General features: G+C 50.2%; 1 protein-coding gene across 1 annotated transcript; it reads right to left on the reverse strand.

Annotated features, from left to right (window-relative positions):
* Positions 1-1,731: 1,731 nt before the first annotated feature.
* Positions 1,732-27,481, reverse strand: GTF2H4 (general transcription factor IIH subunit 4). The gene is made up of 13 exons (XM_090029549.1): positions 27,181-27,481; positions 23,350-23,454; positions 22,502-22,633; positions 20,180-20,276; positions 18,701-18,789; positions 18,162-18,273; positions 17,968-18,036; positions 13,213-13,296; positions 12,944-13,076; positions 12,403-12,533; positions 4,906-4,953; positions 4,429-4,507; positions 1,732-3,871 (listed from the first exon to the last, which is right to left on the reverse strand). The coding sequence occupies exons 1-13, from the start codon at positions 27,309-27,311 to the stop codon at positions 3,699-3,701; spliced, it is 1,383 nt and encodes a 460-aa protein (XP_089885675.1). The 5' UTR covers positions 27,312-27,481; the 3' UTR covers positions 1,732-3,698.
* Between the last annotated feature and the right edge of the window lie 8 nt (positions 27,482-27,489).

Genomic DNA, 27,489 nt, shown 5'->3' on the forward strand with positions numbered 1-27,489 from the left:
GCGCTGCAAGGGGGAGGTGGGATCATTTGAGGAACAGGACCGAAGCAGCGTGCTCATGGATCACTACACTTTAGAGCAGGGGCGGGCAATTATTTCAGGCAGAGGGCTGCTTACTGAGTTTTAGCAAGGCATCGAGGGCTGCATGACAGGCAGCCGGGGCAGATAAATATTAATTTTCTAACTTTTTTTAGGGGCCCCATGGGCTGGATAGAAGAGCCTGGCAGGCCACATCAGGCCCGCATTTTGCCCTTCTTTGCTTTACAGGGAACATTGGGTACAGGTAAAGAGATGGGTATGTGGTGCAAACTGCGTAACAGGTTTTTTAATGTGCTTTGAACTGCCAAGTGAACCAGAAGGGTCACTTGGCAGTGTTGAAGGTGAAGTTATATATTTTTTTGCCAAAAAAAAAAAAAAAAATCCAGCTGCTGTTGTAGTTGGAGTGATGTGGGGAGTGGTGGCCTAGGTCCTCCATCCTGCTATATGAAGTACAACAGCTCCCTGGGTCCTCTATCATTCCACCCTGCTCCGTTCCCAGCCCTCACTTGCAATAGGGGGGAGGGGGACAGAGCAGGGCAGATTGTCAACATTTTCCTGTGCGTTCCACCTCCGTTTTCCCAGAGCACCCCCTCATTGCACCCAGCACTTCCACCAACACAGCTGAAATGGATGCAAGGATTCCTGTGCTCCAGCCTCCCAATTCACTTGCTGTGCCCCCTAGCTGGAGAGCACGCTACTACATACAGCCCTAGCAATTCTGAAGCGCTCTAGCTGTGGGGCATGGCTGGGGGCTATAGGTCTCCACCTATCAAATGTTTCAAAGTGCAGCTACATTTGAAGTGCTTTAGATGTTATGCCTGTCCCCTCTCTAACAGTGTTCGTTCAGGATATGGGTTTTTTTTTAAATAGATTTAGTTATATACAGTACGGGGGCACAACCCATAGCTCTTGTGGACACAGTATACAGCACACAGCTCATCAATGTGTCTGGACTGTACCTGTGAAGAGTCACCTCCTTGGCAACAAGGGCACACTGCTGACTCATGTCCATCTTACTCTTCACTGTAACCTCCAGGTCCTTTTCTGCAGAGCTGCTGCTTAGCCAGTTGATCCCAAGCCTATACCAGTTCATGGGAGTCTTTTGTCCTAAGTGCAGGACTTTGCACTGGTACGTGTTGAACCGCATGAGATTTCTTTGGGGCCAATCTTCCAATTTATCTAGATCACTCTGAATCCTAGCCCTACCCTCCAGTATATCTACAAGCTTGCTTAGGATGAACTCCATCCCATCTTCCAGTTCATTAATAAAGTTATTGAACAAAACCAGCCCCAGGACCGACCCTGGGGCACTGCACTTTATACCGCCCGCCAACTAGACCTTGAGCTATTGACTACTATCCGTTGAGCCTGACAATCCAGCCAGTTTTCTATCCATCTTCCAGTCCGTTCATCCAACCCATACTTCCTTAGTTTGCTTGCAACTTCCTTAACTTGCAACCTAAGGAACTTCCTGCAGTTGCCTCATAGCAGCACAGCTCATTCCTTTCCTGTATGGGAACAGCACTACCATTATCAGCATTTTTAAACCAACACAACTGCATTCACATGAGGAATGTTTTGCAGTTTCACACAGCCAGGGAGCCAGAACAACTTTCTATAAGCAGGTGGAGGCTGCGTCACTGGTTTGGCAGTGTCACAGAAAAACGTCCGTGTGTTTTAACTGGTTATTTTCTTTATTTCCCTTTTCGTCTTCCTTTTAGCTGCAGTAGCGTTTCAAAACAACAAACAGCTGTAATTCAGGTTTGGGGCACCTGGTTTTCTTTGATAAGGAAAGACAAACTTGGCAATTTCAGTAGAAAGCAAACACTTCATTTAATCAAATACGATTTCTCTTATCAAAAAAATTGTAAACAGTTTAAATTGAAACTTCTGACCAACATGAAACAACCCTGCCACGTCCCAGCAACCATTCGTAGACATTTTCCAGTGCAAACCCATGATGAATGAGGACAATTTAATTTAGTCCCATGCTCACAAGCCCTGCTCTTCAACCGCCAGGAGGTGGGGAATGCCATGTTGCTTCTACACTACTGCAACTGACCTTGTGTCTGCTCTTACCCCACATGGCACCTTCCCCCTGAATGCAACAGGGCTAAGCTGTCCTGGTTTAGCTGTCACTTGCACCAGGGCAAGAGCAGGCACAGAGAGGGCAGCTTCTCTGTGGGGGAGCAGACAGGGGAAGTCCTGTCTGCTATTAACTGCAGGCAGACAGGAACACTACCAACCTGAGGCATTTAGTGGCTCTGTGGGGCTCATGGAACTGAAGCTACCACCTGGGGTTATAACCCTTTGCTTGGGAATGGCTGAGCTTAGCAACAGACCCAAAGAGAGGACTGCAACAGAAGGGCATTTCTTCTCCAGGATTACTTTTTACTTTAAAATGTCATCTATGTTTAGCCATTGGCTGCCATGACCACCATGGGAAATTACAAGACCCTTTGTTGTGGGATTTTAACATGCACAAAAGTTTTGTGTTGCCCTAGCTCAAAAATGGCTGCATCATAAGAAAGTCTTTTTGGCTTTTCACAATTTTAACTCTGCCTCCCTTGTAAGCCTCCAGGCTGAACCTTTTAGCCCTGAACCCATAAGCAGAACCACATGCAGTATCTTATATCTGCAGAGAACCACACAGCTACTGGGTAGACACCTACCCACAGGCATCAACTTGCAAGGCTGTAATTCTCTAGTGACTATCAAGCCACCCTTTACAAATGGAACTTTAAGGGATCAATCTATATTCAGAGTGGTCAGAAGCATGCGATGAATGCCAGCGATCACTGTTACTAATAACTGTGTGAGCTCTAGAAGACAGAATGAACCACTTAGTCCCTGAAGCCCAACTAATTTCTTTGCCACCCCAAGGCCAACATTCAGGGGCCCAAGTTGTTCTGTTCCCACTGGAGGGTGGTTTCAGCTGCATCATCACTGCCAAGCACCCACCAATGGAAATCAGTTTTCTGCTAGGCAAATCAGATCCAGAAGGGGGAAGATCCTACATCCCATCCCGGATTTCAGGTCAATGCAGACCCACCCTCCCCCCAGTGCTACCTGCTTTCAGTGTGATCTTAACCTGTGTGTTAGAAGATGCCTCCAACCTCTCAGGTTTCCAGTATGGTTGGTGATGGCAGCACCAAAACATCTAAGCCCAGGAGGGAAAAGCAGTTTGCACCCCTAATTTCTCTGATGGGAGGGAGGGACTGACAGCTTCAGAATGTAACTTTCTTCCTGCTGGAGAACCACTGGACATGGATCCCCTTCCCCCAGCCACATCTGAGGGCATGTCCACACTGCCTCTGCAGCACTCTCAAGACTGCTACTGAAAACTAAGCCCTGCTCACCTGCCCTGGCTCTGCATACTCCACATCTGGAAGTCAGGTGGCAAGTCATCTCCATCACCACTCTCCAGATCGTCAGGTCTGGCACATTTGACAGCAGAGAAGGGGTGCCCTGAAGCATCCTCCCACCCTCAATTCCTGGTCTGGAGCACGGAGGGCAGGAGTGGGTGGGTGGGGCTTACTTTTTGGTGGCAGGTTTTGAGAGCAGCATGGATTCAGGGTTAGTGTACCATCAGTCGCAGGATGAAGGGCAATGGCAGCACTGAGAAGGAGACAGGGAGGGTCTGCCTCCTTTGGCCACTGTCCTCATGTGCTGTGCTTCTGCCTTTTCCAGAAGCGCTTGACATCAGAGTGTCCGGCAGGCGTCACCACCATGAGGCGCTTGGCAGGGTTTTCAAAGACCAGGACACCTAGGTCCCGTGCATGGTTCCTCAGTAGCTCAAAGTCCACCTGGGACAGGAACTGGTTGTACAGGACACCTGAAAGGAACAGGATGGTAAGAAGGGGGAGATTAGCAATGGGGAGAGGAAATCAGATGAGTCCAAGGGAAGAAAATGGGTGAGTGGCAGAACTGAGCAGGGAAGCCTGCCTCTTCTCCCACCCCAAACCGAGCAGCCCATGAGCTATCACACGGAAAGGCACGACATTTTCTGTAGGCAACACTGCAAATGGGAATGAAGTAATCAGTCTCTGACACTGCAGTCTGAATGACCAGGTACCTTTGTACAGCTGCGTTGACAGGAGACAATCCTTGGCACAAGTCTGGAGCAAGGCTTACACTTGCACCTCTGAATGCACAGTGAGAGGCCTTAAACTGTGCTGCCACTGTACCCACAAAGCTGTGGGTAGAACAGGACAGGGACTGGGGGAGGAGGGAGAGGGAATGTGTACATGGAAGGGATTGAGTGGAGGAAGACAGCAAGGAACTTGGGATTGAGGAGAGGAAAAAAACCACATACCAGAGCCCATCACAACTCCCTCCCCTCCCCCTCCCCCTCCCAACTCTGGAGCCCCTCTCCTTCCCTCGGACACTTACCCTCGGAGAAGCGCAGCCGGTCACGCTCCAGCTCCCAGAGGCGGATTTGATCTGTGATGGTTGGGGGCAGCACTGGGATCTGCAGGGCCAGTTGGATGGGGAGTCACTCCTTAGCACATGCCAGCCTCTGCCCCACCCTCCTTACACTGGATCACTGCACACCCTGACCATGGCCTCCACCTCGGGCAACTAGGAAACTGTATGGCCCCCCTCTCTGATCCCCACCCCTCTTGACTGCAGTCAGAATGGCTAGTAGGTGTCACCACCAGGAGGTACCGTTCCTTTCCCCTCACCCCCCAAGATCCTCAATTGCCCATTTTCCCAATGCCTCCCCACCCCTGCCCCCATCCTCCCCATGCCACCCCTGTATTTGCCTTCTCCCTGTCAACATTCAAAAAGACTTTGGCCTTGTAGAAACCCCACGCCCCTGTCAGAGCAGTCACTGAAGCTGAGGAGGCCTAGGTCCTCCCTCCTCACCTGTTTCAGCATCACGGGGTGAGCTCTGGTCCGCAAGAAGTGGATGATCTGAGGGCAGTGGGGACAGTGTTAGTGGCTGGCATCCGTTAGCAGCCATTCATGGCCTGGGTCTTATCCCAGGGCTGGGGTTATAACCAAGGACACTGGAAATCAGTAGAGAATGCATCTAAAATTTGCAAGGATTTTTTTCCTTCTGAAAAATGTGTGTGCGTGCGTGCATGGGGGGGGGTAGGCAGAACATTTACACTGCAGAAACAGAGATGTTTGTACGTATTTAAGCATGCAAACAGACCCAGAGTCCCATTTCCCTATGGGGTGTCTCCTGCCGAGACAATCCCTCCACCTTTGATTAGTTTCCATTCTGGTTGATAACTTTTCCACATTTGCTCTGTCGACTTGCATTATGCTTCTTTCATTATGCAACAGTGTTTCTTTTAGTCAAGTGTTTGCTATTATTTCACTGCTGCTTTTATATTGTTTTTATTTTGGATTTTATACCACATTTCCAGGCCCATTTCATTGTCACTTCCTGCAACTTCATTGGTGTCAAAGGTCACGTGACAGCACTACCTGATGTGATACCATCTCCGGTGAGGTCTTTGAATATGGCTCGCCGGCCCACTGGGTGATACAAAGTTCCTGATCTGGCCCCACATTCAAAAAGGTTGGACACTCCTGTCTTAAAGCAACACACAGGAAAGAAGACATTTCCTGGATGCTTATCTTGCCAGGATCCTTTGACCCCAGCTGACTTCCTGCCCCTGGGGCAGGGGGCTGGACTCAATCTCCCAAGGTTCCTTCCAGCCCTGATGTCTATGAAATCCATGACATTATATGCTTCTTAATAAAGAAGCACTCCAGGAGCTCATCTTCAGCAACCAAAACAGCATATGGAGAGGCAGTGATTTTTTCAGAGGCCTCTTTCCCCAGAAAAGCTGATTTCCTGAGCAGCTCTGAGAACCTGCATATATTTTTCAGTAGAGTGGGAGTGCTATTGTACCCAAGACAGGGCAGGTAATGTATAAGAGGTCAGGAGGGGTACCTGATGCCCAAAACACGTTGTCCAGCAGCAATCTCAACTATAGTGTTTAGTTCAATAAAATCCTCAGAAAAAAAAATCCTTGCATCTCTTGTTTTTTTTAACACCTTGCTTTAAAATTTGGCTTGGGGGACTGAGCCTCTTTCCTAAGCCCTGAGGACTCAACATAGACAAACCCAAAAGACTAGGCTACTCCCACCAGAAGGCAGAAGAGGAGGAATACCAGGCAGCCCCAACTTCAAGCCCTTGTGCTGCCGCAGGACAGCAGATGAAGCAGGCGAGTGGTAGAGTGGAAATCCTTGGCAGTCAAATCTAACAACGCTGCAAGGTCAATACCTGTGAAAGACTGCAGGGCTGGAGACCCAGAAGTGCTGGCTCCCAGTGGTGGGGTGGAGAGAGGAGCTCCACTGCTTGGGAATGGAGCATCTCCCATCTTGCAGGGACACAGGGCAGGGACCAGCCCCCTGAGTCAGAGTCCAGGCCCCTGTTGTCACAGGCAACATCAGAGAACTCCCTTCAGAAACGGATCCAGCTCCGTCTTTAAAGGAATTTGACTTTTTTTGTCCCTACTCTTCCATAAAGAGGCCAGCCTGGACCCCACCATTGCTCCAAAGGCTAGGAACCTTTAACTATCAGCCCATGCATAGTTACCATCAAGTTGTTCCTATTTGTTCCCCTTGGTGCCAGAGACTCTTTTCCCTCCCTGACAAATTTAAGGACAGCAATATGCCTCTTTTATACTAGACTTGGAGGGGATGGGGGAATGACACTGTGGCTCATAAGCTGCACTTGGCTCCCAAGCTGTTTAGATATGGCTCCTGAAGACAGGGGAATAGGTAAGCAAAAATACTGATTACTTCTCTCTGTTTCTTAGGTCTCTGGCAGATGTTCATTTAAAAGCACCAAGGGGGCTGATCTCCAACCCCAAAATTGCGTTTTCTTCCAAATATGCATGGCAACCTTGAACTGCACCCCATGTAGTCCGGGGCTGGGGTCACCAATTAACTGATTGTTGGCCCTGGTGCCGAAGCTAACGATCATCCAATTGTCATCCCCAGTTGGGATGTGCGGCACATGGTCAATTTAAGGTGCCATACAAACTATCCATAAAAATGTTGTGTGTGTGCACGTGCGCATGTACATACACATGGAGAACATTTTTATGGATGGTTTGCCATTTTAATGGTTTACATTATATGGGTGTGTGTGTGTGGTGTGTGTGTGTACACACCTGGAAGAAGAATTCCTCAAGAACCGCACCATCAAGCCCATGCTATACCTAAGATATACACATGATGTTATCATCATCTGGACTGAAAACCTGAAATCTCTGATTCATTTCCATCACAAATTCAATCATCACCACCCCTCCATCAGACTCTCTCTTGAATACTCTGGCACCAGGCATTTCCTTTTTAGATTCTATGAACAATATTCAGAATGATGAAATACAAACCACCACAAATAAGAAACCCCTGGACCAACATACATATCTACACAGAACCAGCAATCACCCTAAACACACCAAGAGAGCTGGGATATACAGGCAAGCCCTCCGGTACCACCAAAATTGCACCGAGGAGAACACCTGCGATCATCACCTCACAAATCTCAAAAGGGCTTTTACTCAACAAGGACACTCCTCCAGAGAGAAAAATGGCACTTTTGAAAGAGCCACTCAGATACCACACGAAAAACTGCTGCAGTACAAAAAGAAAATCCCCATGAATTGTACACCATTAGTGTACAATTCACCTTTCCCCCAAAGGTAAGTGCGTGTTGTTTTCTAGGTTGGCTGATCTCCTTCGGTGGGTTTTAAATTAGGCTCACTGGGGGAAGGGGAAGATGAGGGCAGAGGAATCCTTGGACCACTAAACCAAGCAACACCCACAAGAACAGCCCAGCCTAGACCAACAACAAGCAGAACAAATACCCAGGTAAGCAACAAGGGCCTGGGTAGTACTAAGATTAGCAGGCCAGTGCATGCATCTTCAGGAGGCCTCAAATGCCTCTGCACTAATGCTTGTAGTATGGGGAACAAGCAGGAGGAACTTACCCTCCTGCTAGCTGACACCAACCTGGACACAGTTGGGCTCACTGAAACATGGTGGGACCCAATGGATGACTGGGCGGTGAATATCAAGGGCTATAGGCTGTACGGGAGGGATAGGCCAGGGAGGAAAGGTGGGGGTGTGGTGCTCTACATTAAGGAGGAATACCCATCCTCAACAAGTAGCACAGGGTTAGAGGAGGGGCACACTGAAGTGCTCTGGGTTAGAATACAAGGCGGTCGAGAGGAAATAGATTTAATGGTGGGTGTCTGCTACCAACCTCCCAACCAAGGGGAAGAGCTAGACCGGGAAAGCTTAAGTCAGCTCACGGAGGTAGTTAGGTCAAAGGACGTGGTAATCATGGGGGACCTGAACTTTCAAAACATCTGCTGGGAAGAGCAGTCAGCCAGGTCTGACCGCTCATGTAGGTTCCTAGCCAAAATGCAGGACCTTCATCTAACCCGGGGGCACACAGCCCCACCGGGGAGATGCCTTGTTGGACCTGGTGCTGGCCACAGGCGACGACCTGGTGAGGGGGCGGCAGGTGCTCGACCACCTGGGTGACAGCGATCATCGCCTGCTGGGATTCACCATCCAGCCCAAAGTAGCAAAGGCCTGCAGCAATACAGCAGCCCTGGACTTCAGGAGGGTGGACTTCAATGAGATAATGCGACTAGTCAGGGAAGCACTAAGGTCCCGGAGGGGAGGGGAGCCAGGTGTCCAGGAAGAGTGGTTGTCCCTTAAGGAGACGATGCTCCAAGCCCAAAGGGAGGTAATCCCAATGCGGATCAAAGGGAGCAGGAGGGCACAAAAGCCCCCATGGCTCACAAAAAGCATCTGGGAATGTCTCCTAGCTAAAAGGGAGGTGCACACCCAATGGCAGGGAGGGGCCATCACCAGGGAGGATTATACCGTAGTTGCTCAGGGCTGCAGGGGGGCAGTCAGGAAGGCCAAGGCGGAGATGGGACTGGGACTAGCGATATGGATCAAGGACAACAAGAAGTCCTTTTTAAAATATATAGGGGGCAAAAAGAAGGTACTGGGTAACGTGGGGCCCCTGCAGGACACGCTAGGAAATCTGGTCATCGCACCAGTCAGCAAAGCTAACTTATTTAACAATTTCTTTGCCTCCATTTTTCTGAGCAGGGACTGGGTCACCCCCCCCACCGGGACCCCCGTAGATCCCAGGGGAGGCACGCCTAGGCCAAGGGTCAGGGAGGATCTAGTTGGCGAACGTCTGGAGGGACTGGATGTATTTAAATCAGCTGGTCCGGACGATCTCCACCCCCAAGTGCTGAGAGAATTAGCTGAGGTCATGGCGGGACCCCTGGCACGGCTATACGAGCACTCGTGGTGCTCTGGTGTGGTGCCAGAGGACTGGAAGAGGCCAATGTGATTCCTATCTTCAAAAAAGGGAGGAAGAAGGACCCAGGAAACCATAGGCCAGTTAGTCTTACCTCAATCCTGGGGAAGCTTTTTGACAGAGTTATCCTGGCGCGTGTCCACGAGGGGCCGCAGGGGAGATTATGCTTAGGGGCAACCAACACGGGTTCATCCGTGGAAGGTCCTGTCAGACCAACCTGGCGGACTTCTACGACCAGGTCACCAAATCCTTAGACACAGGGGTAACAGTGGACATAGTCTTCCTGCACTTTCGGAAGGCCTTCGACACTGTCTCTCACCCCGTTCTCATTAGAAAACTGGGGGGCTGTGGTGTCGACACCCACACAGTCAAATGTGTCACTAACTGTCTGGAGGGCCAGAGAGCTGTGGTGGACGGGTCATTTTTGACCTGCAGGGATGTGGGCAGCGGGGTCCCCCAGGGCTCAGTCCTCAGGCCCACACTGTTCAACACCTTCATCAGTGACTTGGACGAGGGGGTAAAAAGCACCCTGTTCAAATTTGCTGATGACACTAAGATGTGGGGGGTGTGTGGGCACACTAAAAGGGAGGAATAAGCTACAATCAGACCTAGACAGGTTACAGGGGTGGGCGGATGAGAACAGGATGGGATTCAACACAGACAAGTGCAAGGTGCTGCACCTGGGAAGAAAAAGCCAGCACCATACCTACTGGCTGGGGAACAACCTTCTCGTCAGTGCAGAGGCAGAAAAGGATCTCAGAGTCACTACTGATGCCAAGATGAACGTGGGCCAGCAGTGTGGCGATGTGGTCAGGAAGGCCAACCATAGCTTGTCATGCATCCACAGATGCATCTCGAGCAGGTCCAAGGAGGTGATCCTTCCCCTCTATATGGCACTGGTCAGGCCGCAGCCGGAGTACTGCGTCCAGTTCTGGGTGCCGCACTTCAGGAGGGATGTGGACAACATGGAAAGGGTCCAGAGGAGGCCACTCACAAGATCAGGGGGAAGCAGGGCAGGCCCTACGAGGAGAGGCTACAGGACCTGAACCTGTTCAGCCTCCACAAGAGAAGGCTGAGGGGGGGATCTGGTGGCCTATTACAAACTAGGCAGAGGGGACCAGGAGGCACTGGGGGAGTCCCTGTTCCCCCGAGCACCACCAGGAGTGACCAGGAATAACGGTCACAAGCTGACAGAGGGTATATTTAGGCTAGATACAGGAGGCGCTACTTCACGGTCAGGGCAGCTAGGATCTGGAACCAACTTCCAAGAGAAGTGGTGGTGGCTCCTACCCTGGGGGTCTTTAACAGGAGGCTGGATGTACACCTTGCTGGGGTCGTTTGACCCCAGTACTCTTTCCTGCCATGGCAGGGGGACGGACTTGATGATCTGCTCAGGTCCCTTCTGACTCTACTAACTATGAAACTATAAGTTATCGTTCCTCCCTGGAACCTATACGGAAAATCCTCATACTGCAACCCAGACTAGGAGAAGACCCAATTCTTAAAGAGGTCTTCCCAGAGCCACCAATCCTAGCCTTTAACCAAGCACTAAATCTCACCAGCCTCATCACCAGAAGCAAACTTCCTATGGCCCAAAGCACACTAAGTGGATCCAGACCATGCCAGGACAAGATATGTAAAACCTGCCAACACATCTCCACCAGTCCCATAATAAGTACACACCAGAACAGAACCATCACCATTCCTGGATCTTACACCTGCACTTCCAAAAATGTAATATATCTCATCTAGTGCATTGAATGCCCTCATGGAAACTATGCAGGAGAAACCAAACAACAATTGCACACCAGAACTAACGCACACTGAAAATCTATCAAAGACAAGAATACCTAATTACCGGTGGGGGCACATTTCTCACAAGACAACCACTCTCTCTACAATCTCTCAGTTGTAATCCTCAAAGACAACTTGCAAAACACCTTTTATAGATGAACCTATGAACTTCACTTCATAAAATCTACTGGATACAAAAAATCCTGGACTAAATATAGACATTGGATTTATGGCACATTATACACCTGTCTGCCAACCAATAACCCCAGACAATCTTTCTACATTTTACCAGCTACATTTTATCACTGGTTAACTTTTCTCTTCTTGCTTCCCAGCCTCCTCACCTACCTGTCTCCCACCTATTGTCTCCCATCCCCTCTGGCCTTCCCTGCCACCCATTTGCATTTTCAGAGACCTGCATTTTGCATATTGGCGTAAGCTTTTATTCCAACCAGGAGACCACACAAACACCAGCAGACTCTCCCTATACCTGAAGACAGGTGTTTGTACACAAAAGCTTGTAAAGAACAATTTTTCCAACTATACAGTTGGTCTAATAAAATATATTAGATTTACCCAAACAACTGCGTTGCCTATATACACGTACATATGAAGAACATTTTTATGGCTGGTTTTGCCATTTGATGGCACCTTAAATTGTGATTAACGTTTATTTCAGTATAAATCTAATGTGGAGGGAGGGCCTTATTTTCTACTTTTGTTTTTCTTCAGTTCTTCCCTATTTGCTCTGAGAAGTCATCTAAAGACAATATTGTATTTACACCACAAACTGTGTGCAGATCACTGACACTGGGCATATATCTCTTTGAAGCTTTGCATTTTCAATGGCTCTTGGCTCTGTCAGCCTTCTAACTTAAGTTTGAAGGGACAGGAAGTTTGGCCACCCTTGCACTGAACTAAACAGGCCATAGTCTTCCAGTCACCTCTCAAAGAACAGATTCATTTTAACAGCTCTTCTCTCCACCTGCTTCTGTTTTGAGTTTATTGGTCATGAACAGAGGTGACTAGAACTGACCACACTGTCTTAGGTGAGGCCTTAGCAGGCTCTTACTGCTTCCCAAGCTTCGCTGGAAATGCCTTGCCTGACATCCTGGGACTGCATCTGCCTTTTTTTCATCTGACTTGCACTAGTGGGAATAGAGTGGAGGGGACAATATTGCCTTACGGCTGAGGCCTCAGGGTGTTGCTCTATGATCTCATGGAGATCATCCCCATCACCCCGGTCTTACCTGGTCGGCTGTTATGCCATTGGCGATGGCTTGCTGGACACTGTCACGAGTCACTTGTGCCACCACCAGGTTGGGGAAGCGGTACAGCATCTCAGAGAACAGCGCAATGAGTGCAATCTGTAGCTCCGAATCTGGAAGGGGAAAAGAGACATGGGTCACTTCCATAGGGGATAAGACTTGGTATGACAAACCTTGTTCCTTCGGGTTGTGGCCAGTTCTCAGAACCCACTTCCCACCTACAAAGTAATTAATCTCTTATTCTATTATTTACAGGGCATGTGATGTAGGAGCCCTGGGTTCTGCCCCGAGCTCTGGGAGGCAGGAACAGTGGCAATCAAGACTCAAGGGTTTTATCACCAGGTGTAAGGAGGCATGGGGTCTTGTGAGTTACAGCAGGGTGGTGACAGAGTCAGGACTCCTGAATTCTGTTCTCAGTTTTGAGAAGAGTGGGGGTCAAGTAGTTAGATGCTGCTCATTACCCCAGTGACATCCCTAGGAGGCAGCATAAGGCACCTCTTTGAGACAAGCAAAGACCTCTCACCTGTGTAGGCATAGATCCTGTAATTGGTCTCCACGATGATGAAGCCTTGATTGTGGGTGTCCACAGTGGTCCCAGAGATACCAGAAGACAGGTTAATGGCTAAACGGGTGGGGTAATAGCGCCGAGATTTCCTCTGCAGGAGAGATGGGATGCGGGCCAGGTTAGAAAGCCTATCCCAGCACCCCCCCAGCAATGCTGATGCCCTTCAGCCTTGACCCACAGCCTCCCCAGCCCTTCAAATCAATGCTCCTCACACCTTTCCTTCCTACCTTTCTTTGGAACACTAGACCAAATTCCCGAAGGTGTTGTAGAAACGTCAGCAAAGAGTCACTCATCCCTTCCACTGAGTAATCCTGGGGACAGAAGAAGTGAAATTAGACGTGCCGTCTCCTTGGAAACCAGACCTAAGTAACATCCAATCAAAGTCCTTGTAAGCCTAACCCCCATGTCCTAGCCCTGGAACAACTGGTAGGTAAGGCAAGGGCCCCCAAGGGGACACTCGCCTGCCTGTACACAAATGCCAGGAGCTTGGGGAATAAACAGGAGGAACTTGTCCTCCTGCTTAGTGCAAAAAATTACTATGTCATAGGGATAATGGAGACCTGGTGGGACTCTACCCATGACTGGACCATGGATATAAACAGCTATACCTGTACAGGAGAGATCGAGTAGACAAAAGGGGTGGGGACTCTCTATGTCAAGGAGAGCTATGCGTCCCTGCGAGCCGACATTGGTGACCAGGGTGGACAGCTGGAGACCCTCTGGGTTAAAATCTGTGGGGTTCAGGAAAACAACAGTGGGAGTCTACTACAGACCTCCCACCCAAAGTCAAGAGTTTGACCAGGAGTTTGCCCGGGAATTGGCTGAGGCCGCACGCTCCCGGTCCATGGTTGTCATGGGGGACTTCAACTATCCGGACATCTCGTGGGGAGAGCACTCGACTAAATCCAAGCGGTCGCAAAGCTTGGTCTCCTGCATGGATGACCTCTACCTGACACAAGAGGTCTACAGGCTGACAAGAGGTAAAGTGCTGCTCAACCTGGCACTGGCAACTGGGGACGACCTAATCAGTGACTTAATGATCAAACTGAAGCTGGGTGACAGCGACAACGAGCTGATCACCTTCACCATTTGCCATAAAGCTGGCAAGTCAGTCAGCAATACAGAAGTCCTCGACTTCAGGAAAGCCAACTTTAACAAGCTAAGGAGGCTTGTCAGTGAGGCACTAAGAGATCACGACCCCAGAGGGAAGGGAGCTCAGGAAGAGTGGCTGCTCCTCAAGAGAGCGATCCTCGATGCACAAGCTAATGCTATTCCGTCTGGAGAAAAGACAGCAAGAGCACACAGCAGCCCCCCCGGCTCTCCAGGGATCTAGCAGACCTCCTGCAGCTAAAAAGAAAGTGCTACAAAGGACGGAGGATGGGATTCACCTCCAAGGAGGATTATTCTGCACTGGACTGGTCCTGCAGGGAGCAAACCAGGAAAGCCAAGGCTGTGACTGAACTCCAACTGGCTACTAGTATCAAGGACAACAAAAAGTCCTTTTTTAGATATGTGGCGAGCCGAAGGAAAAGCAAGGGGAACATTGGACTCCTGCTAAATCAGATGGGACAACTGACAACTGATGCCCAGGAAAAAGCCAACCTATTAAATGGGTACTTTGCGTTGGTCTTTCATCAGTCCCATGGGATGCCCCTGCCCACTATGGGACGGGGGGCCTGGGTGAGGGAGATTCCCTGCCCTCCATCAACGCTGACCTTGTGAAGGAACACCTTGAAAGGTTGGATACCTTCAAGTCAGCTGGCCCTGACAATACACCTCAGGGTACTCAGGGAGCTGGCGAGCATCATAGCCCAGCCCCTGGCACAGATCTTTGAGAGCTCCTGGCGCTCTGGTGAAGTGCCTGAAGAGTGGAAGAAGGCCAACGTGGTGCCGATCTTCAAGAAAGGGAGGAAAGTAGATCCGGCAAACTACAGGTCCATCAGCCTGACCTCTATCTTGGGGAAGGTCTTGAAAAAGATTATCAGAGAGGCCATTCTCAACACACTGGCTGATGGCAACATCCTAAGGGATAGCCAGCACAGGTTTGTTGCAGGTAGGTCTTGCTTGACCAATCTTATCTCTTTTTATGACCAGGTGACCTATCACCTGGATAAGGGAGAGGAGATTGATGCCATATACCTTGACTTCAAAAAGCCCTTTGATCTGGTATGCCATGATTACCTCTTGGCAAAACTGGCCAACTGTGGCCTTGGGTCCACCATGATCCACTAGCTGGGGAATTGGCTCCGTGGTCAGCCCCAGAGGGTAGTTATTGATGGCAGTCACTCATCATGGTGTCCTGTGACCAGTGGGGTCCCCCAAAGCTCTGTCCTTGGATCCATATTGTTCAACATCTTCATTAATGATGTGGACTGGCCAAATTCACAGATGATACCAACCTCTGGAGTAAAGCATCCACACCTAAAGACAGGAGGGCTATCCAGGCTGACCGTGACAGGCTCAAGAAATGGGCGGACGAGAACCTGATGGTGTTTAACACCGGAAATGCAAGGTTCTCCACCTTGGGAGGAAAAACCTGCAGCATCCTTATGGCTCAGCAGTGCTACGCTGGCTAGCACTACAGAAGTAAGAGACTTGGGGGTCATGATTGACCACAAGGTGAACACGAGCCTTCAATGTGATGCTGTGGCTAGTAAAGCAAGCAGAACGCTGGCTTGCATCCATAGATGTTTCTCAAGCAAATCCCAGGACGTCATTCTTCCTCTGTACTTGGCCTTGGTGAGGCCACAGCCGGAGCACTGCATCCAGTTTTGAGCTACTCAATTCAAAAAGGATGTGGAGAAGAGCCACATACATGATCAGAGGTCAGGAAAACAGACGTTAGATGAGAGGCTGAGAGCTATGGGACTCTTCAGCCTGGAAAAGCGCAGGCTCAGGGGTGATCTGATGGCCACCTATAAGTTTATCAGAGGTGACCACCAGGATCTGGGGGAACGTTTGTTCACCAGAGCGCCTCAAGGGATGACGAGGTCAAACAGTCACAAACTCCTGCAAGACCGTTTCAGGCTGGACATAAGGAAGAATTCCTTCACTGTCCGAGCCCCCGAGGTCTGGAACAGCCTGCCATTGGAGGTGGTTCAAGCACCTACATTGAACACCTTCAAGAGAAATTTGGATGCTTATCTTGGTGGGATCCTATGACCCCAGCTGACTTCCTGCTCCTGGGGCAGGGGGCTGGACTCGACGATCTTCTGAGGTCCCTTCCAGCCCTAATGTCTATGAAATCTATGAAGTCTATGAAATCATGTGGTCTCAGGCAATGATCACTCCCTATGGTCCCACCTGATCTCATGTGCTCATTGCCAGGCAGCTCCTACCTCCATCCTCCTTGGTGAGACATCTGCAACCCTACACTCCTGTCTCTCCCAGGGATCCTTTCCCTCACCTGACAGTTACCAGCTTGCACATTTTGACACCATTCTCTTTAACCCCACTCCTCTCAATAACATTCATGGCAGAGGACATATTCAGGGATGCACACGACAGGCCTCTTGAGCAGGTGAGACTAGAGTTGTGCTTAGGAACCTGGGTTCAAGACTCCACTCTGACAAAAGTGGCCTATGTGACCTTAGAAATGGAGTGTCAAGCCCCTGGCCTCAACATCCCCAACAGGGACAAATTAATCCCTTCCAGGCAGAGCAAAGGTGTGTGAACTAACAGTGACATATTACACCAAAGGTACACAGACAGCAAGCAAAACTCCTGGAGAAACTTTGGACAAATCTTCTCCTTCCTATATGTTTTTCTCCTCCTTTGAGTAACTGTCCATACAAACACAGATCACAGCTTTCTTCACCTTAGCAGCATCAGTCCTGGATGCTATAGGCCCAGCTTTTGGCTTTTCAGACCTAGGAGTTAGTGGGTGGAGCACATGCCCAGTTTGTTAGGCTACTAGGTGTAGAAGATGCAGAGGAAGGTAGGGTTTGAATGTGTGGGTTTATGGACAAACCGTCTCAAAAGACTCTGGTTTCTGGCCTCTTCCCCTTGCAGTAGCTATTCACCTACATATGTCCCCAAATGTTTCTCAGGAAAAAAATGGCTACTCCGAATGTGGTGTCACTTCTGGAGGCCTCAACAGTTGCATTACTGCCCTGCAGATATCTGTCATGGAGACCTCACAGAAGGAGATAGCAGACAGTGCCTGCATCCTGGTATAGACCACTCAAACCATGGAGGAAAGATTCTCTTTGATTAATTCATAACAGAGTCAATAGGATGGGAATCCAGAAGACAGCCTTTGGGCAGAAGCAGGGGACTCCCTGGGCCTCTCACCTATAGCCCAAAAGACATGGAGACCTTCTAAATGCCTGGGTCTTATGTAAGTAGTAACCAAGCTCTCTTCATATCCAGGGAGTGGCAGGGTAACTTGCAACAGGAAGCCTGCAGCTTTGGGAAAAACTGGCAGGGGCTTCTGCTAGATGAGCCCTTGGCACGAATTGAAAGTGAATCTGTGGGACCACCCTGTCCAGAGAGAAGGCTGTGTATGTTGAACCTGCCATCAGGGTTTGGATCTCACTAATGTGCCTGGCAAAAACAATCCCCACCAGGAAGACCATTGTCACTGAAAGGTAATGGAGTGAACAGGATGTAATCACTGTGGAAAGATGGGGGGAGCCCACAGCCGGGGGGATGCTTAATTGGCACTGCTAAGTTAAAGAAAAAAAGTCTCTGGGAAACAGCTCAGGGGCTGAGCCCACCCATATATAAAAATGTGTGTGAGGATAACATCTCAAAAAACTTCAGTTATCTGTAAGTAACTTCCTTTTCTTGCCCTGTACACTCTCCCGATCAAGTTAAAAAATAATGATATCACCCAATCAATCAAAGGGGGCTGAGAGCAGGATTTTGGCATTCTACCCCTGGCTCTCAATGAGGTCTCGTGTTCCAGGACTCTGGAGTCCTTGTCTCAGCTGTGGGAGAGAAATCAGTCTAACTGTTAGAACAGGGGTGGGGGGTTTTACCTTGCCAAGGGTGGAGAAGCTCAGCTGGAAGAGGAAGGACAGGATTTCTACGAGATCCATGCCACGAGTCTGCAGGAGAAAGGGACAGGGGTTAGCATAGTTCGGGGGAGGTAGATGAAAGAGGCAGAGTGGCTGGGAAGATGGGTGGGCGGGGGGTAGACGGCAAGCAGACATGGAGGTAAAAGAGGTCTCACCTCAGCTGTCTGCAGATACTGCAGCATGAAGTACCAAAGCTGGGAAGAGGTGTCCAGCAGCAGGAACTGGAAGCCAGCTGAGGTGATGCAGGGGGGCTCCCCAGGTTCAGTGCTGAGGAGACAGGAAGCACAATGATCAGGACTCCACCAGCCAACTCCCATCTCTACGCATGGGAACACCCTGCCTGGTGACCTGAATATCTACAGCCATCCACAAGAGAACAGCAGGGAATGCAGTCTCCAAGGTCAACCTTTGACCTTATAGGCAGAAAGACACCCCACCCCATGTCCCATTCATCATCAGTCCAAGCCAAGCAGTCGCTCTAAGCCAGGGCAGGATGAGAGACAGTGTCCCATGCTGGGAAATGACCCTATAAACCATTTCCCACCCTCCTGGGCCAAGCTGCTGCTTCTTTGATGGGAAAGGACCTATGTTATATCTATATGCACCCCCCACCCCAAGACAGCCACTGCCTCCGACCTGCACCAAACTGTCCCTCTCAGGGTGCCAGTTTCAAAGACCTCATATATGCACACACCTCTTCATCAGCCCAGCTTGGATGAGGAGCTGAGCTAGATCCTGGCTGACAGCAGCGCTTGGAGAACCCACCATGAAATGCAGGATCACCTGGAGCAGCGGCAGCAGAAGAGAGATATATGTCAAATCAGCAACGGAACATCACTCAGAGGAAGAGACATCTGCATGTGTTGCTGTTGGTTTTTGAGGGACCTTTGGGTGTCTTTTCTGTGGTATATGCTTGATCAGAGCCTCTAGTATAGTGGTTTTAAATGGTCTTCAGGCTGCCTCTAGGCTAGTGGTTTTCAAACTATGTTCCTTAGAAGCCTGGCCACCGTGGGACTGCAAAGAAACTGGGGGTAATGGCAGAGCTGGCCAGGTTGCCTGGCTCCGTGTCAGTCTTTAGCACAGAGACAGGGGTCCTATGGCAGAAGTCATATGAGAAGAATCTGTGACTTGAGGAAGTTTGAAAACCACGACCTTACACATTTTATCCTTTTGGCTGCACCTTTTAATTTCTTTCTAACTGTCTTCTTCTCTTTGGTGTAGTTTTCCTTTTTTTACAGTCAAAATGTTCCTGTGACAGATCTTTTTAGCTGATAACCCTCTGCAAGAAGGCTGCATTTCATGACACTGTGGTCACTATTATGGAGTGGCTGATCTACAACAGATTTTCTGTGGAGAAACTGGAGAGGATTCAGGGGCAGGAAACAAAGGTGATAAAAGGGTTGGAAGGTAGCTGTAGAAAGAAATGTTGAGAGAACAAGATATGTTCAGCTTGGATAAAAGGAGATTGTGGGGGGAAATAATAGCTATTTTCAAATATTTGAAAGGCTGCCATAAAAAGGGGGAGTTGAACTGTTTTGCTTTTCCCCAGATGGCAGGACACAAGGCAATGAGTTTAACTTGCAGCAAAGCAGACCTAAGATTACATGTTAGAAACAAACCTCTTCACTGTCCGAACTGTAGGGCAGTGGAACAACCTGCTGGGGAAGTTGGAGAACAGCTTTCACTGGAGGTGTCCAGGAAGAGGCATTTGTTTGGGATAGTTTAGAGCAGTGCAAGCTGCATTTGTCCCAAGAGTTATACTAGGTGACCCCTGAGCTTCCTTCCAATTCCATGTTTCTATAGGTAACACTTGAACCAGTACCCGGGACAAAACCTAGAGTTGTTTCCCCTCCTGTGGGTTCTAGGACTCGGTGTTCTAAAAAGTAGTCATTTAGTAGCTAGAAATTTGGTATCTGTATTATACCCCGATACCCAGTGCTTCCTCTAAAGTCAATGCAACACCCTGATGCATTTCACTAGACTAGTAAAGGGATACGTGACCTTCAGTATGGAATCCTCTAGATCATAAGTTGTTGGGGAAGTGTTTAAGGAGCTCTCTTAAGGAGTCTGTGAATTGGACCTACCAGTAACTTGGCTAGCTTGCTGGAGTGGAGCTAGGAGACAGAAGCAGAGTTCATAGGTCAGAGCAGGAGAGGATTTCCCCAGCACTCACCTCCCACCTCTCCTCTGCGTATTTATCTAGTGATGGGACATCCCGTGCGTGCTTATCTGGCCCGAGCTGACTGGTGTCATCAGACCAGGCTTTACCCCTAGGAACAAAGACTGAAATGTGAAATGGAGCAATACACACTGCAACCAATTACCAGAATCAATGTGAGGCAAGTAAATAGAAATCTGCCCTTTTAAACGCTGCCAGCAAAGGCAGCTGACAAAGGAATGAAGTCAAGTGGCCAGAAAAGGAGGTGGGAAGCAGGATTCCTGGGTTCTGTCCCCAGCTCTGGGAGGGGATGGGCTCATGAAATCATAGGGTTAGCAGAGACATGAAGTGTCATCTAATACAAATCCCTGCACAGATGTTGGATGACCTATACTATCTGCCTATACTATAACACCTATATCATCCTAGTCAAACACAACATTATAGAATTAGATAGCATAAAAATTAGTGATCAATTGTTTAACGATTTCTTTGCCTCCGTCTTCCTAAGTAGGGACCAGAACAGCCACTTCCCTGCTGGGCCCCCCTCGGGACCCGGGGGAGGCACACCTGGGCCACGGGTTAGCAAGGATTTAGTTAGGGAGCTTCTGGAGGGGTTGGACGTATTCAAGTCAGCCGGCCCGGATGATCTCCACCCTAGAGTTCTAAAGGAACTGGCCGAGATCATTGCAGGACCCCTGGCACAACTTTAAGAGTACTCATGGTGGACTGGAAGAGGGCCAACGTGGTCCCCATCTTCAAAAAAGGCAGGAAGGAGGACCTGGGAAACTATAGGCCGGTTAGTCTCACCTCGATCCTAGGCAAGCTGTTCGAGAAAATTATGCTGGCACACATCCAGGAGGGGCCAGCAGGAGGCTGCATGCTTAGGGGCAACCAACATGGGTTCATCAGTGGAAAGTCCTGTCAGACCAACCTGGTGGCCTTTTACGATCAGATCACCAGATCATTAGACGCAGGGGTAGCAGCGGATATAATCTTCCTGGACTTCCGGAAGGCTTTTGACACTGTCTCTCACCCTGTTCTCATTAAGAAACTGGGGGGCTGTGGTGTACAGTCAAATGGGTTGCCAACTGGCTGGAGGGCTGCACCCAGCGGGTGGTAGTGGATGGGTCCTTCTCAGCCTGAAAGGACGTGGGCAGTGGGGTCCCGCAGGTCTCGGTCCTCGGGCCTGCACTGTTCAACATCTTCATCAGCGATTTGGATGAGGGTGTAAAAAGCACCCTGTTCAAATTTGCTGATGACACTAATATGTGCGGGGACGTGGGAACATTGGAAGGATGCAACAGGCTACAATCAGACCTAGACAGGTTACAAGGGTGGGCGGACGAGAATAGGATGGGTTTCAACACAGACAAGTGCAAGGTGACGCACCTTGGGAGGAACAACCGGCACCATACCTACAGGTTGGGGAACTCCCCTCCTATCAGCACGGAGGTGGAAAGGGATCTGGGGTTCATCATTGACTCCAAGATGAACATGGGCCGGCAGTGTGGAGAGGCAGTACGGAAGGCCAACTGCACCTTAGCATGCATCCACAGATGCATCTCGAGCAGGTCCAAGGAGGTGATCCTCCCCCTCTATGCGGCGCTGGTCAGGCCGCAGCTGGAGTATTGCGTCCAGTTCTGGGCACCGCACTTCAAGAGGGGTGTCGACAGCATGGAGAGGGTCCAGAGGAGGCCACTCGCATGATTAAGGGACAACAGGGCAGGCCCTATGAGGACAGGCTGCGGGACCTGAACCTGTTCAGCCTCCAAAAGAGAAGGCTGAGGGGGGATCTTGTGGCCTGTTATAAACTAGTCAGGGGGGATCAGCAGGTATTGGGGAAGTCACTGTTTCCCCGAGCACCGCCAGGAGTGACCAGGAATAACGGTCACAAGCTGGTAGAGGGTAGGTTTAGGTTAGATATCAAAAGGCGTTACTTCACAGTCATGGCAGCTAGGGTCTGGAACCAGCTTCCAAGAGAAGTGGTGCAGGCTCCTACCCTAGGGGTGTTTAGGAGGAGGTTAGATGAACATCTTGCTGGGGTCATTTGACCCCAGTATTGTTTCCTGCCATGGCAGGGGGTTGGACTAGATGATCTGCTCAGGTCCCTTCTGACCCTAGAAACTATGAAACAGTAATAGCTAATGGGTACAGTGTGGCGTAGAAGGCTGGGTTCTTTATAGGGATTAAGTTGGCCAACTCCCAGTGAGTCAATCAAGTCAATCAATGGGAGGTGAGTCCCTAACCCACTTAGGAATTCCCACCTTCAGTATGGGGGCTGCTTTGGGGTCTGTCCTGCTATTCACTAGCCCTTCCCCATCACCAGCCTCTTACCCTCCCAGCAAGGCGATGCGCAGGTTTTCTTTGAAGATGGGGTTCAGGACAAGCCCCTGGAGGCCCCCTGGAAGCAGCTGAGTGTGCCATAGCCGCAACCCCGACAGGACGTCTGAGCTCTCCTCCTGCTCCCTACAGCAAGATCAAAGCAGCATGTGAATCCAGAGCCGTAGATACCTTCATGCTTCAGAACAGGTGCTGGGTCCTGCTCAGGGAGGCATTTTGTCTCCAGGATAACCACACGTACTGAGGGAAAAGTGTACTGCTTCCTTCAAAGTATCTGGCACTGGCCAAGGGTTTGGGGCAATGGCTTTCGGCCTGTGGTCTGCAGACTATGTTGAAGGGGTCTGCAAAAGATGACTGTGATCATTCAAAAGGATGTGAATATCCACACTTGCAATTCAAAGGGGTCCACACCGCCATTTGAAATTTCCAAAGGAGTCTGTACCCCCATTCAAAACTGTTTAGGAATCCACAAATGAAAAAAAGGTCGAAAACCACTGAATTAGGAGACTGACACATGAGATATGGGCCCTAGCCCTCTAGGGGCACCGACTCTGTTCTGGTCCCAGGTTGAGGAGACTGGCTGGCTCAGGGGGTGGGGAATGGTACAGAAGGCCTTTGCCATCTAGGGATCTCCAATCCACAGCCCCAGGTTAGGGGGACAGTCTGAGTGAAGGTGCAAAGAAATGGGTCACAGGACCCCTACTCTCTAGGGAGCATCAACTTTGCTCCCAAACCGCCAGCTTAAAAGTCCCTCTGGCCAAGCCATCCACACAGACCCATGTTCAAGGTTTCCTCCATCGCCCACCCAGGCCATCTTAACCTCTGACCAGCCCTGTACTTACTTGACATATTCCTTCTTTACCCAAAATGCCACAGCTGCCTGGGGGAGGGGCTGCTCCAGGAAAAGCATCCGCATCACATAGTTCTTAGCCAAACCTGGCAGCTCCCTGAGAAATAAAGCACAGAGACAGATGTAAAGTTTGAAGTTCTCCGAATGGCTGCTCTAACCTGCAACGCTTTAATTTCAGAGTGCTTCAGCCATGGACAGACGTACACCCCAACACTGCACCCCTGGCACCCAATTCACAAACTGTTGCCACAGCATGCTTAGGGGTCCACATTTTTGGTTATCATTTTCAAAAAAAAAATTCCGGGACTTTTCGGGGTTTATCTTCTAAACGTAAAGTCCGGGTTGAAATCAGGCTAAAAGGAAGAAAAGAAAAAAATCGGTGTAAATCAGGGAAAATAATACTACATTCCCACAGGAGTGAGAGAGGGAGGGACTGGACTGGACTAAGGCTGGGATTAGGGAAGGGTCTGGGGGAAGGCTGTGGCGCAGCCCATCAGCTGCTCCCGGGCTGCAGCAGGGAGCAATGCGGGGGAACTATCAGCAGGTGCAGGGACACGGCTTTTGCTACTATGTGCACCCAGAGGGCTGTGGACCTGCACCGGGCTCTTCCTGGGGGGTGCATGCCCCCAGATCTGTGTATGGGTCGGCAGCAACACTGGGCTCTTCCTGGCGCTTGGCAGTCTGCTCTTGCTGCAGCCTGCTGCCACTGCTGGCTAGGGCCGGCAGTGGCATTGGGTTCTTCCTGGTGCTCGGGGCAGTCGGCAGCTTGCTCTCGTCCCACGCACAGATGCGGGGGCATGTGCCCCTCCTGGGAAGAGCCCACTGTGGGAGTGATTCCCACAGCTCCTCCCACCCCACCCGGGGTCAGAGCCAGGAGTCCCATGCCTCTAGGCAGCGACTCCAACCACCCTCCTCCGGCCCTCGTGCAGCCACCGCCACCCCTCCACAGCAGCCTTTGCTACCACATCCCCCCTTATTCACCTTTTCTCCAAGCTAAACATACTTACTTCCTCAACCTTTCCTTGTATGGCTTACCTTCCAAACCTCTTATCATTTATGCTACCCACCTCTGAACCTCTAACTTCTCCACGTTCTTCTTAAAACGTGAAGCCTAAAACTGCACACAACACACAGGAGGAAACCTAACCAGCACCAAGAAGAGTGCTATCACTTCTTATACTTTGCATCTAATACTTCTACTGATGGAGTTTAAAGATAAATTTACTTTTGTTGTGACTATATTGCTTTGCTGACTCGTGTTGGGCCAATGATTTACCAAAACTCCCAGATACTTCTCAGCAATGCCACCACCTACCTAACTAGTTACTCTGTATGCACGTTAGGTTATTCTTTCCTATGTGCAGCACAATTAATTTGTCTGCATTCAGCATCATTCTGTTGTCTCTAGCTCAGGTCTTCATGAGCACTGTTTAACTTAACTTCAGACAAGCGCATCAAGTGTAGGAGTATACACAAGGTGAATATTGGGGAAGGTAAGGTGCTTTGCAGGCTGAAAACAAAAGCCCACTGTCACAAAGTCAAATGGCTACAAACTGGTTACAAATAAATTTAGCTGATAAATTAGACGATTTCTAACTTCAGATCAGCGAAGTTTAAGAACGGGGGTGTTGGCTGTAGCTGTATTGGTCTAAGGACGTAGGCAAACAAGGTTCTTTGGGTGATGGGATATCCTTTATTGACCAACTAAATAGTTGGAAGAATTGTTCTTTGCAAACTTTCAGGCACAAACACCCTTGTTCAGGCATAGGGGGCGCTTAGGATGTTTAGAAACAGCTCTCCAAAATGGTGGGAGCAAAGAACTTGCATCTCTTTAAGACTGATCTTGGTAAGTACATGGAAGGGATGGTATGAAACCCAGGGAGTGTGCAAGATGTGAAGTCATATATTTGTTGAACCCCATGTTGTTATAAGGACAGCTCCTGTAGTGGCATGGGATCAACAAACCCTTCCTCGGGGCTCTGCTGGTCACTTGTGGCCAGGAACGATTTTTTCACACCTTCACAAAGGCTACTAGCTTCTGGGGTTTGGTTTTTTTTACCTTCTGAATCATTAGGCGATCAGCTACGACTATGACCCAAGGTTTTTGACTAGAAAAAAACAGTCCTAGAAAACCCAGGGATTCCAGGCTACTGGGTTTGCTCTCCCGTTCAGAGTTACAAAAAAAGGCCAACGCAGTCTTGGGCTGCATTAATAGGAGTATACAAGACACAGGAGTTGATAGTACCTCTCTACTCAGCACCGCTTAGGCCTCAGCTGGAGTAGTGCACGGGGGCTCGGTGCCATGTTTTAAGAGCATGGAGAATCTAGGTAAAGATGAGTTATAGGTAAGGGATAGCACAGCAGGGAAGGCTGTGGCAGCTACATCATCATCGTGGGTGCAGGACTGGGTCCAGGACTACTGCTCGGGGACCCTGTGGTGGAAATTTCACCTATTGTTGTTTTTTCCTTCTGGAGTTCAGGTTCATCCTTTCACTGGGGGGTCCCCTTCCTTGTTAAGCATCAGCCCCCAAGAGCCAAATCTAAGACCTGGCCTGAAAAAAAATCCTGTCCTTCCTATCTAGCCTTACACAAGAAACCGCACAATGGATCGCACCGACAGGCCCAGCTATCCCAGATGCCTCCCTGCTCCCGTAGGCGTCAACCGCGGGAGCGCCTGCTCTAGTCCAGCGGTTCTCAACCTTTCTTGTACCAGACCCATTTCATTAACATAGATGCCCAGACCTGACCCACTGCCCCCCGCCTCCGGTATGGGGGCAGGGCTGGTCCAACCATTAGGCGAACTATGCGGTCACCTAGGGCACCAAAATTATATGCAGAACAAAATAACAGGAACATCATTCTGAATAACAACCCTGGCTGGCTACGGCTTCACCTTGGACCGGCCCTGCCCCCAGCCCTGCTAGTGCCCCTTACTCCTGACCTGCAGCCTCTGTCCCCAGGCCAGCGGTGCCCCTCACTCCTGCCCAGCGAACCTACCCCGTGGGGCCAGGGCCAGAGCCAGCGCTGGGCCTGCAGGGGCCGGTCTCCCCACCAAGCCATAAAAGTTCATTCCAGACGGCTTATTTTCCTCTGTACAAGTAGTCCTTGACTTAAAAGGTTTATAAATTGACACCATTTCAACTTTCTAACGTCAATTTTGACTTTACAACGCTTGATCTGATGCTATGCCGCAACAGCGAACAAGTCGCTGTATCACTCATCTCCCTGGAGAACATCCGTCCAAACTTCCTTGAACACTTTCTTTAAGGAAGCAGACATGACTCCAGAAAAACCTGCAGCCACGACTCCTGAGAAGACGCCAGCCAAGAGCCCTTCAAAAAATCCAGCAAAGTCACGTCAAAGTTGTTCTTCCAAATCAGTACGATTGTTATTTGCAATATAAATACATGAATGTCGCTATATTACACATCTGTAATTGACGGAGTACAAAATTCTGGGTTATTTTTGGTGGAAATAGGGTATCGGGCCTCGGTTCAGGAACCAATCCCCATTTATAGCATCGTTTCCCAAGGGAAAATCTGTTCTGAGTTACAATGTTTTGACTTAAGATGACGTTTTCGGGAACCAGCTGTATCGTAAGCCCGAGGACTGGCTGTACTGGAAGCGGTGGGGTGTCAGGTACAGTGCGCCTAGGGCGCCAGTCACCCCTGGGGGCTGGTGGTGGGTGTGGGGGGCGTAGGGGGCTGGAGGCAGGCGGGGGGCGTCAATAGGAGACCGGCGACCGCCTCGCTGGGCGGGGGCTGGGCGGCGAGGTCCCCGGCCCCACGACCCGTGACTGCCCCGGGGCTGGGCGCGCACGCACCGGAAGACGGCCAGGCAGGTGGCGGGGTGGTTGTAGAGCCGGTCCAGGGTGCCCAGGTTCAGCCCCCGCAGGAACTCGTGCAGGTTCTTGCATTTCAGCTGCACCTTCTGCAGCTTCGCCCCCGAGTCCATCAGCAGCGGAGCGGGCTGGGGGCCCCGGCGCAGGGCCTGCCTGCGGGACCGGGACCGGGACCGGGGCCGGGGAGGCTGCTCCGGGCTGCGCGGGCCGCACCGGCCGGGGGCGGCGAGGGGCCGGCGCACGGCAACGCGCTGCAAGGCCCCGCGCTGCGGCGCCTGCGCAGTGCGAGCA

This window comes from Crocodylus siamensis, chromosome 15 (genome assembly GCF_052110815.1).
Source record: "Crocodylus siamensis isolate JL-2025a chromosome 15, ASM5211081v1, whole genome shotgun sequence".
Taxonomy (NCBI): domain Eukaryota; kingdom Metazoa; phylum Chordata; order Crocodylia; family Crocodylidae; genus Crocodylus; species Crocodylus siamensis.

Excerpts from the sequence above, each read along its gene's own strand:
- GTF2H4 (XM_090029549.1), bottom strand. The coding sequence starts at position 27,311 with ATGGACTCGGGGGCGAAGCTGCAGAAGGTGCAGCTGAAATGCAAGAAC. Across the intron at positions 12,534-12,943 it reads CAGGATCTATGCCTACACAG|ATTCGGAGCTACAGATTGCA; the intron begins GTGAGAGGTCTT and ends TTCCCCTTCCAG. Across the intron at positions 3,872-4,428 it reads CCGGCTGCGCTTCTCCGAGG|GTGTCCTGTACAACCAGTTC; the intron begins GTAAGTGTCCGA and ends TGTTCCTTTCAG.